This window comes from Megalobrama amblycephala, linkage group LG5 (genome assembly GCF_018812025.1).
Source record: "Megalobrama amblycephala isolate DHTTF-2021 linkage group LG5, ASM1881202v1, whole genome shotgun sequence".
Taxonomy (NCBI): domain Eukaryota; kingdom Metazoa; phylum Chordata; class Actinopteri; order Cypriniformes; family Xenocyprididae; genus Megalobrama; species Megalobrama amblycephala.
This window is the reverse complement of record NC_063048.1, coordinates 3,963,721-3,975,951: the sequence shown is the minus strand read 5'-3', so window position 1 is coordinate 3,975,951 and position 12,231 is coordinate 3,963,721. Positions and strand designations below refer to the sequence as shown.

General features: G+C 35.8%; 2 protein-coding genes across 5 annotated transcripts in view; one reads left to right on the top strand and one right to left on the bottom strand.

Moving 5' to 3' along the window:
• LOC125268080 (stonustoxin subunit alpha-like) overlaps positions 1 to 7,130 on the bottom strand; it is a 69,903-nt gene extending 62,773 nt beyond the window's left edge. For 3 of the 4 annotated variants that reach the window (XM_048190189.1, XM_048190188.1, XM_048190183.1), the window contains exon 1: positions 6,985 to 7,130. The gene's annotated coding sequence lies outside the window, so the exon portion shown is untranslated. The remainder of the gene's footprint in view (positions 1 to 6,984) is intronic. The other variant, XM_048190187.1, reaches the window with a different exon arrangement.
• Positions 7,131 to 11,042: 3,912 nt separating this feature from the next.
• LOC125269396 (THAP domain-containing protein 2-like) lies at positions 11,043 to 11,756 on the top strand. The gene has a single exon (XM_048192349.1). It carries the CDS (start codon positions 11,169 to 11,171, stop codon positions 11,754 to 11,756), a length of 588 nt encoding a protein of 195 aa, XP_048048306.1. The 5' UTR covers positions 11,043 to 11,168.
• The last annotated feature ends 475 nt before the right edge of the window (positions 11,757 to 12,231 follow it).

Here is a 12,231-nt window from a genome sequence, read left to right as displayed (position 1 = left end):
TACCTTCACGGAGCTCATGTCATCTCTTCCTCCTCAGATACTTTTGTTGAGAATTTTAGTCTCAGCTGCTCTGAAGGTATTAACTTTGTTGCTCCTTTAAAAACAAAGACTGTCTCTGGGACAATTAAAGCCCCATGGAGAATGGTACATCCATCGTAAAATTAAGAAGAGCCTCCAGGACAGTAAAAAGGCAATAGAAGCACACAAAGCTTACATTTCACCATTGAATCTATAAGACTGATCTGAAAATGCTAAATAATACAATGAGGTCTGCAAGAAAAGCTTATTTGTCAAGTTTAATTGACCACAACAAAGACAACCCTAGATTCTTATTCTCCACTTGTAACCTATAGCGTGTTATAAATTATCCACACGACACAGGTTACTGATAACGATTGTATTTAAGTACAAAGCAGAACAGAATAGTGCAGCATATATTCTCCCCAGAAATCCAAGGCTCTGGAAAACCCCAAACATGGGTTTTAAAGAAACATAAATCCATACCATTATATCTTCCCCCTCAGCAGAAAAAAAGCTGTTCTCAGCTGTAAATGACAGGACAGAAAATCTAACACAACTTCCATTCAAGGTTGGATGTTTAGATACAACAGCTGACAAGTACATGCATTTGCAAAAACATCATGCTGGAAACATACGTCACCGGATGATTTATGGTATTAACATAGCTCTCGATGCTCTCAAAGATTCCTTTGAAGAAAAGCAAATATAAAAATAAGCAAATTATAGTCAAGCATATGTACAATAGTTCTTTTAGAAAATTACTGTTCTGTAAAAAAAAAATAAGCAAATGACATTGAGTGGAAAAAATAATACCGCTTGAACCTACTGTACAGCATTGTTGTACATTAAACATGTATAGAGAAAAACAGCATCTTAATGTAACCATGAACCAAAACTAATAACAACAGTTCAACATTTAAATCTATTGTTATCACTCCAGCCCCCTCTGAGTGATACTACCAATCTCTCTTTTGGTATGGAACTCATTTCTCCACTGAGTAGTCGTCCAGTCTGTTGTCACTCTAGGGTGTATCCTAGGCCTTAAATTGTAGTGACAAGCTTGTACTGGATATGGACAGGATCAGTCAAAGACCAAATGTCAAAAAACAAACAAACAAACATCTTCCTCCCTTGTGTTTGTGGTGCCTTGCACTATTGAACAAGGATCATATGCCTCCTGCTCAGCATCAAGCAAATCTTCTTCCATCCAATGCAGGTGGTTCAGTACAGCCTCATATCAACACGGTCGGTCAATTCCTGAACATTCTGACCAACATTCAAAGCATCAGTCCCACTTTCCCAGGAGCTTGTGTGCCTTGTGTCTGCCAAGTGTGAAAGGGCTGTAAATTTCCCACATGCACTACTACCAAGTCTTGATCATTATCAGCCCTGGCCAGTCTATAATATACTTCACACAGTTGTTGCATGACTCAATAAAGGCCTCCATATTGCGGAGCCAACTTAACCACAAAGTTTGCTGCTGCATCCAGGGGTGGCGCCAGCTGATTTTGCCGGGGCTTCAGCCCCAAATGTTTTGAGTCAAGCCCCGAATGTCATGACTGTCACTGAGCAAATATGAAACTGGAAAATAGCCTATGTAAACCCCTGAAATCATAAGTTGCTTTATTTCATTGCGCTTTGGCTTTGCATATACTACATACAGCCTGTAAAAATAGACGTTAAAAATAATCTAGCCTATAGAATACATTTCTTTGCTGTCGGTAGCCTATGGGCTACTCCATTTCTTCCTCTCTTAGCTCGATTAGCTGCTATTTCAAAAATGGCAGTCACAAGTTTCTTGTTGGTCACGGTAACCCCGCCTCCAGCCCCTGACGCAAGCGGTTCTTACTTCTAGCCCAGCAATGTTTTGGTGCTACTTACGAACCACTTTTCCTGGTTCGGAGCTGGTGCTTTGTGTGTCGAAAGACAAAGAACTGATTTGAAACTAGGCTCTGGCTCTGAACCAGCACTTGGTGGAAAAGGGGTGCACCAGAGTGCACCAGATTGATGCATTTAACCTTAAAATGTACAAAATTTTCCTCATGGGGGGGCATGTCCCTGGACCCCCTTAGAAGAGGTACACCCAACAAACGTTTACAAATTACAGTGCCAAATAATGTACATTTTCTGAACAAGAATATGACAACAAAAGCTCCTTTCATGTCAGTTAAGCTGTTAATAGAAAATTAAAATGTCTTTGAACAAATATAGTTGGGCTAAGCCCCAAATGTTTACAATGTCTGGCTCCGCCCCTGGCTGCATCAGACCCCACTTGGGGCTCTGTATCAAAATCTGGAGGGTTCTGGGCATGGGTATTCACCATAGTACCTCCTGGAGGGAGAATCGGTCACTGCTTTTTGCCATAATCTTAAAGTACTGTCCTCAATAACAAGAATTATCTTTCTTTCTTTTGACTAACTTGCTCGAAGTGTCTACCAATATGATTTGCTGTATTACAAACCATTGAAACTGGGGTGGGTGGGGAGACACGTGGCGCTCCGCCCCAATGTGTCGCCCCGTCCCATCATCCAGACTCCTCTGGGGTACATTTTCATAGAGTTTGTGCTGAATACAGTGTATTCAGACTTTAGCCATTACAATAATATGAGGGCAGCATGTATGTAAAAGTTAGCAGTTTTGAGAAAATTACATTTATGCATGGTTTGTGAAAAAGTCAATGAAATAAAGCCATAAAATCCATACTGTATTTTTGTTCATAAGACATTGTTCATTGAAAATGACTGGATCAGATAGCCTAGACTTTTTGTTTCAAAACAATGTAAAAATCATCCAGGGGTGTATTCCAGAAAGCAAGGTTAACTTACCGTCACATATACCCTGAACTCTTGGTTGATTAACCCAAACCTTGCTTACTTCGAGGTATGCTGGTTCCAAAAACGTGTCCGGGAGAAGGTTCAGCCAACCCAGAATATGTTCCCGGTTAACACACAAAACATTTTCAATAGAGCGACGAATTGATGATTCACCATGAAAACAGATGCTAAGAAACGGTGCCATACTACTTCCTTCTTCTTTTGTTTAAGCAAACTAACCCTGGATCATGAGCTTCTCTGGAACAGGTTATGAAAGTTGAGGTTATCTGCTTACTCTTAAACATATCCAGGTATGTCACATAACCTGCTTTCTGGAATACCCCCCTGCTCAACATATTTTGTTGATCCTGGAACAACATTCTAGTCTGAGAATTTAGTCTTAACCCTATTCCTACTGCTAAACCTAACCCTACCCATAAGTTATCCCAAAAATCAGAGGGAAACGATAGATGAATAACACTGATGTAGAAGCACCAATTCATGATTTTAAGTCTAAACTTAACATAATCCGTAAACTTGTCCCTCAAATCTGATTGGTTGATTTGAATGTTGTTCCAGGATCAACAAAAGTGTGCCCTACTTGTAAGGTCTCCCACTCCCCAGCTAGTCTTTTGCAATGTAATCTGTCCTCCTTCTCAGCTGTCAGTCCCAATACACTTACACAGGTCATATCACAAATGAGTTTCTCTAGCTGCTCCTTAGACCTCTTACCTACTAAATTTCTCAAAATGGTTATGAACTGCTTATTACCGGACATCCTGAATATCATTAATCAGTTCCTACAGCAAGGAGGTTTTGCACAAATCTTTAAAACTTCAGTTGTTAGGCCCCTGCTGAAGAAAAGTAGGCCTAATCTTGATTCTTCTGTGCTCAGTAACTACAGAGCAATTTCTAATCTACCATTTCTTGGTAAAATAATTGAAAAAATTGTATCCATACAGCTCAATATCTGTCTCAGCACCAATACACTTAATGTGACATTTCATTCTAACTTCCAGGCAAACCACAGCACAGAAACAGCACAGATTAGGGGTTTAAACCATCTGCAAGTTATTCGGGACTCAAGAAACTTGCAGATCTGAGTGAAGCTTTTGACATTATTGATCATGAGATTCTACTTGACCAACTTCAGACCTGGGATCCTACTTAACCCCTTCTCCCTTTTTCCCTCATCCCTCATCCCTCATGGATGAAACATTGTCAGATAAGACTGCATCTATTGTTGATGAATATGATGATTATGCAATTACTCTATTTTGTTTAAAGTTGTTTTGGCTTTGTAGTAGTTTTATGTAACCCAATTAGTGATGATGCATTAAAATGTATTAAAATGATGTAATGTAGAAAAGCAAACTAATGATATTAATTGCTATTATGTATGCATGTATACTTAACCATGTTAAAGTAATTTGTATATGACTACTTACAGTATATGTTAACTATTAAACTATGGTGTATAGTATATTAAAGTAATAGAGTAGAAAACATTTATGTATTAGATACAAGAGAATTGTAATGTTGTAGATAAGGCATATTTTGCAGACGAAAAGAAGACGGACACAGAGGAGAAGAGCCAAGAGGAGAGCTAACAGGAGGAAAAGCAGGCTACGTCAGAAACACCTTAAAAGGATGGTGGAAGACTTGGCAGCTCTCCAACTGATGACAGCAGAAGAGAAGTTAACATCGGCAGTGAACTGTTTGAGTATAAAAGACTGATGAGAAGACTGGCCAGACAGATACTGATTGAGCAGTGTCTCTCGACGCGAGAAACCCAGCTTTTACACCTTTGATTGAAACTTTGCTTTGTTTTGATAACTTTGATAATAACCTTTGTTTGCGTTTACTTTTGTTAAATTGTAATTAAAACTATTACTACATTAATTGCAAATAATTGTCTACCGATATTCTTATTACTAAACCCTTGAGCACGAACAGACCACAGAGAAGTCTTCTGAACACATTGTAAGTATTGTTTGAATGCTTATGATTTAGGTCAGATTTGACTTACTCAACCTAACCTGAGAATAATAAATAATAAGGTTAAAGGTGTTAAGGTAAAAGTTACCCACCATATAACACTATTCATGACATTGATTTATGTTCACAGGAGGATTCTCTGTATAGTGGTAAGGAAAAAAGATCTCAAACGTTGGAAGAGATTAATGCTTTTCCGGATGATACTTTTGAGTAAAATCTTTATTTTTTATTATTATTTTTTTACTTGTGCACAAAAAATATTCCTGTTGCTTCATAACATTAAGTCACATTGACTATTTAACGATATCTTTACTACCTTTCTGGGCCTGCAAGCTGCAATTACATTGCTGTCTATGGCTGGTTCAAAAACCACTCTGATTTCATCAAAAATATCTTAATTTGTGTTCTGAAGATGAACGAAGGTCATGAATGAACGACATGATGGTAAGTAATAAATTACAGAATTTTCATTTCTGGGTGAAATGAACCCTTTGAGCCATAAAACAAATTTGAGAGCAGGAGTGGCAGTTTTCTTTTCACCTGATTTAAGAGTCACTGTTTAGAGTACAGAAGAACCGATAAAAGGTCCCTTCTTGTCGTTAAAGCTGACATTCACAGGTAAATTTATAATTTCATATATGTGTATGCACCGACTGTAGGGTTTGAAAGATGAATGTTTTTGGTGTGTTAATGTTTTTAATTTTTTTTCAATCGATATTTAACTGTTGATCAAAATACTGAAGAACCCCATATTCAGTCATCGTCTTGTTTATCAAGGTTAATAGGGGCAACTGATCTTTTGGATATATTGAGAGTTAAAGGGGTCATGAACTGAGATAACAAATTTTCCTTGAGCTTTGACATATAAGAGGTCATCTTATTATAAGAATATTCTTTCAGAACTGAACTGAAAACTTCCTTGTTAGTCCAAAAAATAGCTTTTATTTTAACCATGCCCAGCAAACGACTGATCCTGGAATGTGCCTATGGGTGAAAGACCGCCTCTGCAGAAGAAAATCAATGCCTACTTCATCATTGCAACTTTGGCCCCTCCCACTGGCACATGAGAGAAGAGCAATACTGGACTATAAACAATATTACCTTCCAAAGGTTCCCAAAGTTAGGAATGTGGTTACTTATTATTTTGTGAATTTCTCAGTAGAGCATTCTTTGTTTGTTTGGTACATTTTTCTTTGGATTGACATTATTTCTCTTGGTAGGATGAAAATAATCTGTCTTTTAAATCTGATTAAATTCTATAAAGAAAGTGAAAGAAGAACACTCCCTTTACACTGGAGCTGTCAATCAAACAGCACGAGTTTATCAGTGACTTAGTTCGGGACACGAGCCAAAACTAGTGTGTTGCAATGTTAGTTATGATGAAAGCATTTGTTAGTGTGCAAAAATCAATGACGAGATCGCTGTATCATCCTGTCTGTGATCGGCTACTATACTCATCACTGCAACCTTTCATGCCACGACCTAAATGTAATGCTATAATCAACACTCTTCACGATTAGTTAACCTTAAGAGCTGTTATAGTAAAAACATGCAAAAAGTTTGAGAGAGCGTTCCATATGTAATACAAGCTATTTCAGCTGCACGAATACTAACTCACTCTTAAACTAGAAATCACATTACTCCAACACTAGGATCCCTTCACTGGTTGCCTGTATCATTCAGAATTGAATTCAAGATCCTCTTAATAGTTTTTAAATGTCTTCATGGAACGGCCCCAATATACCTTTCTAATTTGTTGAATAAATATACTCCAGAAAGATCGCTCTGAACATCAAATAGTAATTTGTTGGTTGTGCCAAAAACACTGCTAAACTGGTGAGTCAGTCTTTAGTTATTTCTGTCCTAAACTGTGAAACTCTCTTCCTGACAACCTATGAGCCATCGACTCTGTGTGCACTTTTAAAAAGCATCTCAGAACACATTTGTTCACTACGGCTTTTCCATGGTTTATTTTTATTGTTCTATTTTATTATTTTATATTGTGTGATTTTATTTTTGTTTACCTTATTTCTATATGTGAATGGTTTGAGTATTTCTCTTCTGTAAAACACTTTGTAAACACAGTTTTAAAAGGTCCTATATAAAAGCTTTCCTTACTACCTGTTCATATTGTTTTAAAATCACATCTTACCTGAACGTCTCTGTTCTTGGTATGGTAAGAGATGAAGTCTGAAGCTGATCTTAGATCTGTAGTAATATTTGTATTCCTAATGTCTCATGAACAAGTGTATTCTGAGAAATTTTTCTTTTTTTAACTTTCCCTTGATCAGAGGTTGGAGGGGAGGTGCCTGAGTTCCTGCCCCTCTGACACTGACATGCTTTCTGGTGGTATACAATCATTTTGTGTGAGATACAGAGTAGAATTTATCAAAGATGTTAATTTCTGAAAATGGTAGATTCTAGATTCAGTGTGTGAAGTGACATGCTGTCCCAAATGGTGGTTTTGTCTTGTGGTTTTGCTGACTTACAGTGACCACAACGTACATGCATCTCAATGTGCACTTCTGCTGCAGGAGACTTAATAATTTCTTATTAATTTAAAGATTGTAAAAAAAAAAAAAAAAAAAAAAAAAAAAGAAAAGATTGTAAGATTATTATATTATATTATTATATGTAAGATTATTATATTATCCAAAAATATTCTCGTGGCTTTATAATATTAATATTAAACCACTGTACTCACATGAACTGATTTAGATGTGTTTTTAGTACCTTTATGGATCTTGACAGAGGAAATGTCATTGCTCCCTATGAAGGCCTCACGGAGCCATCGGATTTCAACTAAAATATTTTAATTTGTGTTCTGAAGATTAACGAAGGTCTTACGGGTGTTGAACCGCATAAGGGTAAGTAATAAATGACAGAATTTTCATTTTTGGGTGAACTAACCCTTTAAGATGGATACTGACACAATTTTCTTTAAGAGCTGCTGTGCAGAAAAAAAATTATATACCAATTATTACTGTAAAGCTGCTTTGACACAATCTGCATTGTGAAAAGCGCTATATAAATAAAGGTAACTTGACTTGCAAGATTTGCCTTAATGGTTTTATGTATCTGGTAACACTTTAGAATACTGTTCCGTCATTAATGAATAACTACACAGGAACAAATGAGTAATGCTCTAGTAATTACTATTAACTAACAAGAAACTCTGATTAATGAATTAAGTAATAACACTCAGTTGAATGTAGTCGTTCACTATTAGCTAATCAGGATCAGTATTCTAAAGTGAGAAACATGATAACTCTCTAGTAACTGCTGGAGTCATTTAAAATGTTATAAACATATAAACTTTTCAGGGTTTAGCAAAGTATCGGATAGTAATAACTCAAAAGTTACTACATAATTCCAAAGAAACTACTGATTATTTGGATCAGTTTTCTAAAGTGAAGATCATGGTAACCCACTAGTAATTACTCAAGTGTTACCAAATACATCAGAAGGAATTTTTTTTTCCTATGAAACTTGTTCGATAACCTCATCTTTAATCCTAATGTTCAAAGATTCTGTTACAGGTCATTTGTTTAATTTGTTTAAAAATTTAATAATTTATCAACAGATTTTTTATTTAAGTTTAAACAAGAGGCATCTGGACACTTTTTCACATGATTCTTGTTCTGGAATCTGGAAAAATACTAATTGGTCTATAATTAATCATATTATCTGAATTTAAAAATAGGCTTTATCAATGCATTATACAACTATCAGGGAACTGCCCATTTTTATAGAAACATTAATAAGATGAGTAAGGGGCTTAACTAAAATATTCACACTAAAATACATTATACTGAAAAAAAAGGCAGTATCAAGATTATATATATATATATCTTTAGAATACGTCGTTTAATTCATTATTAACTCATGATTACTGATTGATCAACTTCCTGTGTTTCAAATAAATTAACATTTATCCACTATATTCTCAGATGGATTAGCATCTTCATCTTACTACATTACTACATTATTAATTACTACATTAAACATAAGTTTATCACAACATTCATTCACTTGTGTCATGAACTGCTCTGAAATGCACAGGTTGAGGATCCTAATGCAGAAATGTATTAAATGTTAATCCAAAAACGTAATCCAAACAGATGAAAGGTCAAGAGCACATGGTAAACAGTGCAAACAATGACAGAGTCCAAGGCAGAGACAAACAGAGAAACCAAACAACAAGCAGAGAATCGAAAACCAAGGTACAGGAAACCAGGAGAATGCTCGGAATTGCAGAGCGGCATTTACAATAATTTACAACTTACAACTACTTTCCAATGAATGACTGAATAAGTGACCGGGTTTATGCAGGCAGAGTTCAAGTTTTTTCAAAACTTCTATTGCATGCATAATGTTTATTGATTTGGCTTGAATGATTTAGATGTTTCGTGCTTCAGAAAATGTGAGCAAATTTCCAGTATGGAAATGTAGTGAGCATCGATGCTCCCTGGTTTTTGCATTTCACTGTAGGATATTTTACGTGGTGAACTAGAAGAATTTTGCAAGTGAGACTCTCTGACTTTTGTCCTGACTGCTGAAATAGGGAGTTGAGATGAAATCAGAATTCTGAGAATATCATTATTACAAACAAATGAAATGTCTGTCACAACATTAATTATACAACTTAAAGCTTGTTATTTTAATTTAATATTATTTCGGGGTGAAAGACGGGATAGGGAGGACTTGTTTTCTTTCGCTAAATGAAATTTATAAAGGGAATTTTGTGCAGGTTGTAGCTAGGGGATTTTTTTCTTTCCATCACTGCCAGTAAGTTATGCCAGTTCAAAATCAAAATTTGCATCCCTGGTTGCAGCACATATTATTTCTAAACTCTTGTGCCTATACAACATCCAAAAGTTTACTGTTCCTTCATAGTTTGTGTGTTTATGTACTTGATGAATGTTTGGTAAAGTAATATGTGAAGACTCCTAGGTAATGTGATTCATGTTCAAAATTATGTTCTTACCAAGTCACCAATTTATCCTGAAGCTCAACATTATTAGAGAGCAGATGCTCAAGATCCTCTAGCATCGGCCTGTCCTTAAGAGGACCTCTTGAGAGCTTCTGGTCAGCTGCATTAATAGGTTTTGGTTTACACTGCTCTGGTACTGCAGCTCTCTGACATCCTCAGTAAGTTTCCTCAGGTGCTGAAGAATCAGCCTATGAAAATCTTAAAACACCACATTGGACTTTGGAATGAATAACAAGATAAACAGCTCTGGGAATGGAATTCAAGAACTAAATAAGCAATGCGGACACATATCTTTTGAAAATCTACATCATATATGCATGCAGTTACTTTCAGACTGAAGACCATCAGGGCCTAGTGATAGGGAAGATTTATCTGTTTGGGATGAAAATTAGCAGGAAGTTGATTTAAAATGTCTTATTTTTATTTATTTTGAGTTCTATATTATTTCATTATTTTTTAAATAATTAATTAATTTAATTAAACCCTCAATTTTAGAGCATTTTGTTAAAATTATAATCTTAATTATAAAAATTAAACAGTCTGTGTAAATGCTAGTTTTCAAAGTTTTTCAGATTTGGTTTCTGTGACGCTTTCGCTGCAAGGATGCATTTTGTAAAAGGTACAGGAAATACAAAATTAATCCCAGCTGTTAATTTAGCCTTGCCAATTGGTCATTCACTTGTCCAAGTAAAAAAGTTGCTTGTCTGAAAAAAAAAGGATTTTTTTTGTTGTATATATATAATTTAATCTAAAGTAATATTCTCATCATTGTTCGATCAGCTTTGACATTTAAAAATCTGCATATTTGTGATTTTAATATTGTGATGAATGTATGCCTCATCTTTCATTCTAAATTCTTTTTTTTTATTGAACGAGTGAAAGGTGACATAACATTAAGAAGCCTACAGGCAGAGAGAGAGAGAAAAGATAGAAAGTACACAGATAACAGTACAAACATATCGAGATACATAAAGAAGAAAAGATACACATATAGCTAAATGTCATATATATATATATATATATATATATATATATATATATGTGTATATATATATATATATATATAGTGGTGCTCAGAATTATTGGCACCCTTGGTAAATATGATCAAAGTTGACTGTAAAAATAAATCTGCATTGTTTATCCTTTTGGTCTTTAATTTATAAAATTAGCAAAAATCTAACATTTCATTGAAGGAAAAGAATTGAAAGTGGGGGGGAAATAACATTATGAAATAAATCTTTTTCTTAGCGTACTACCGGCAAAACTCATTCATTACATTTCTTATTCATAAAACAGCGATTTATAATTTAAGTATTATATTATATTATAGTTAAGCATTACTAATGGCTTCCAGAAAGTTTAAATATCAACAGCGTGAAGACAGTAGTTCGACTGACCATTGTTGTGTCCCGTTATGTGTGGCCTCCTCAAAGTTCAACTCTGTACTGAGTTTCCACACTTTTCCTGTGGACGAAGAAACACGCAGAAAGTGGATTCACAGCATTCAACGTGAGCGATTTAACATCACATCTCATACAAGGGTCTGCAGTCGTCACTTTATAAGTGATGACCTGATCGAGCCATCGACCCCTAAAGGGCGCCGCTTGCTGAGGAAGGGAGCTGTACCAACCTTATTCCAGTGGAACGGCTACTCCGTTGCTGAACCAAGGCGCACCGGGGTATGGCAAAGAAGGGAGGTTTACACTCCAGTGGATGAGGATCCTGTGCCAATGGATGTCCAGCATCTGGAACATGATTATTGTTCAGTTCCAGAACCCGCGGCAGTTGATAATGCACTGAATCAAACTGAGGATCTCCGTAAAGAGGTGGACCGACTAAGGAGACAGGTGGAGGAGTTGTCGGTTAGTCAAAGGTTTTGTTTGGGGCAATTTGCTGCTTCTGATGATGATGTAAGGTTCTACACTAGGTAGCCTACGATTTAAATCCTATATATATATATATATATATATATATATATATATATATGTTTTTTTTTTAAGTAATTAATTTTAGTTTGTGATTAATATCCATGGGTTTCATGTGACGTCACTGTATTTTATCGCCGCCATATTTGTGTCCGGTCACAGCTGCGCGCTCTGTTGAAGTCTATGGTGACAGCAGCTACAACTACCAGAGGAAGGCCAACGAAACACTCTCAGAAGGGTCACAACAAATTTACAATATGTCTGGGATATGTGGTGCTGTTAGCCGTTTTAACAGTCGTCAGAACTACAAATTTATTTGATCCCAAAGTAGTTAGATCGGCGGAATTATTGGCTTCATTCAGAAAGGACCACACCACTGGCAGCCAAACAGCAACGCACAACATTAATAACTGCTGGGACTGTCATTTACATAACATTATAATTGTATACAATATTGTATTAAAATATTGTGAATTCTAGT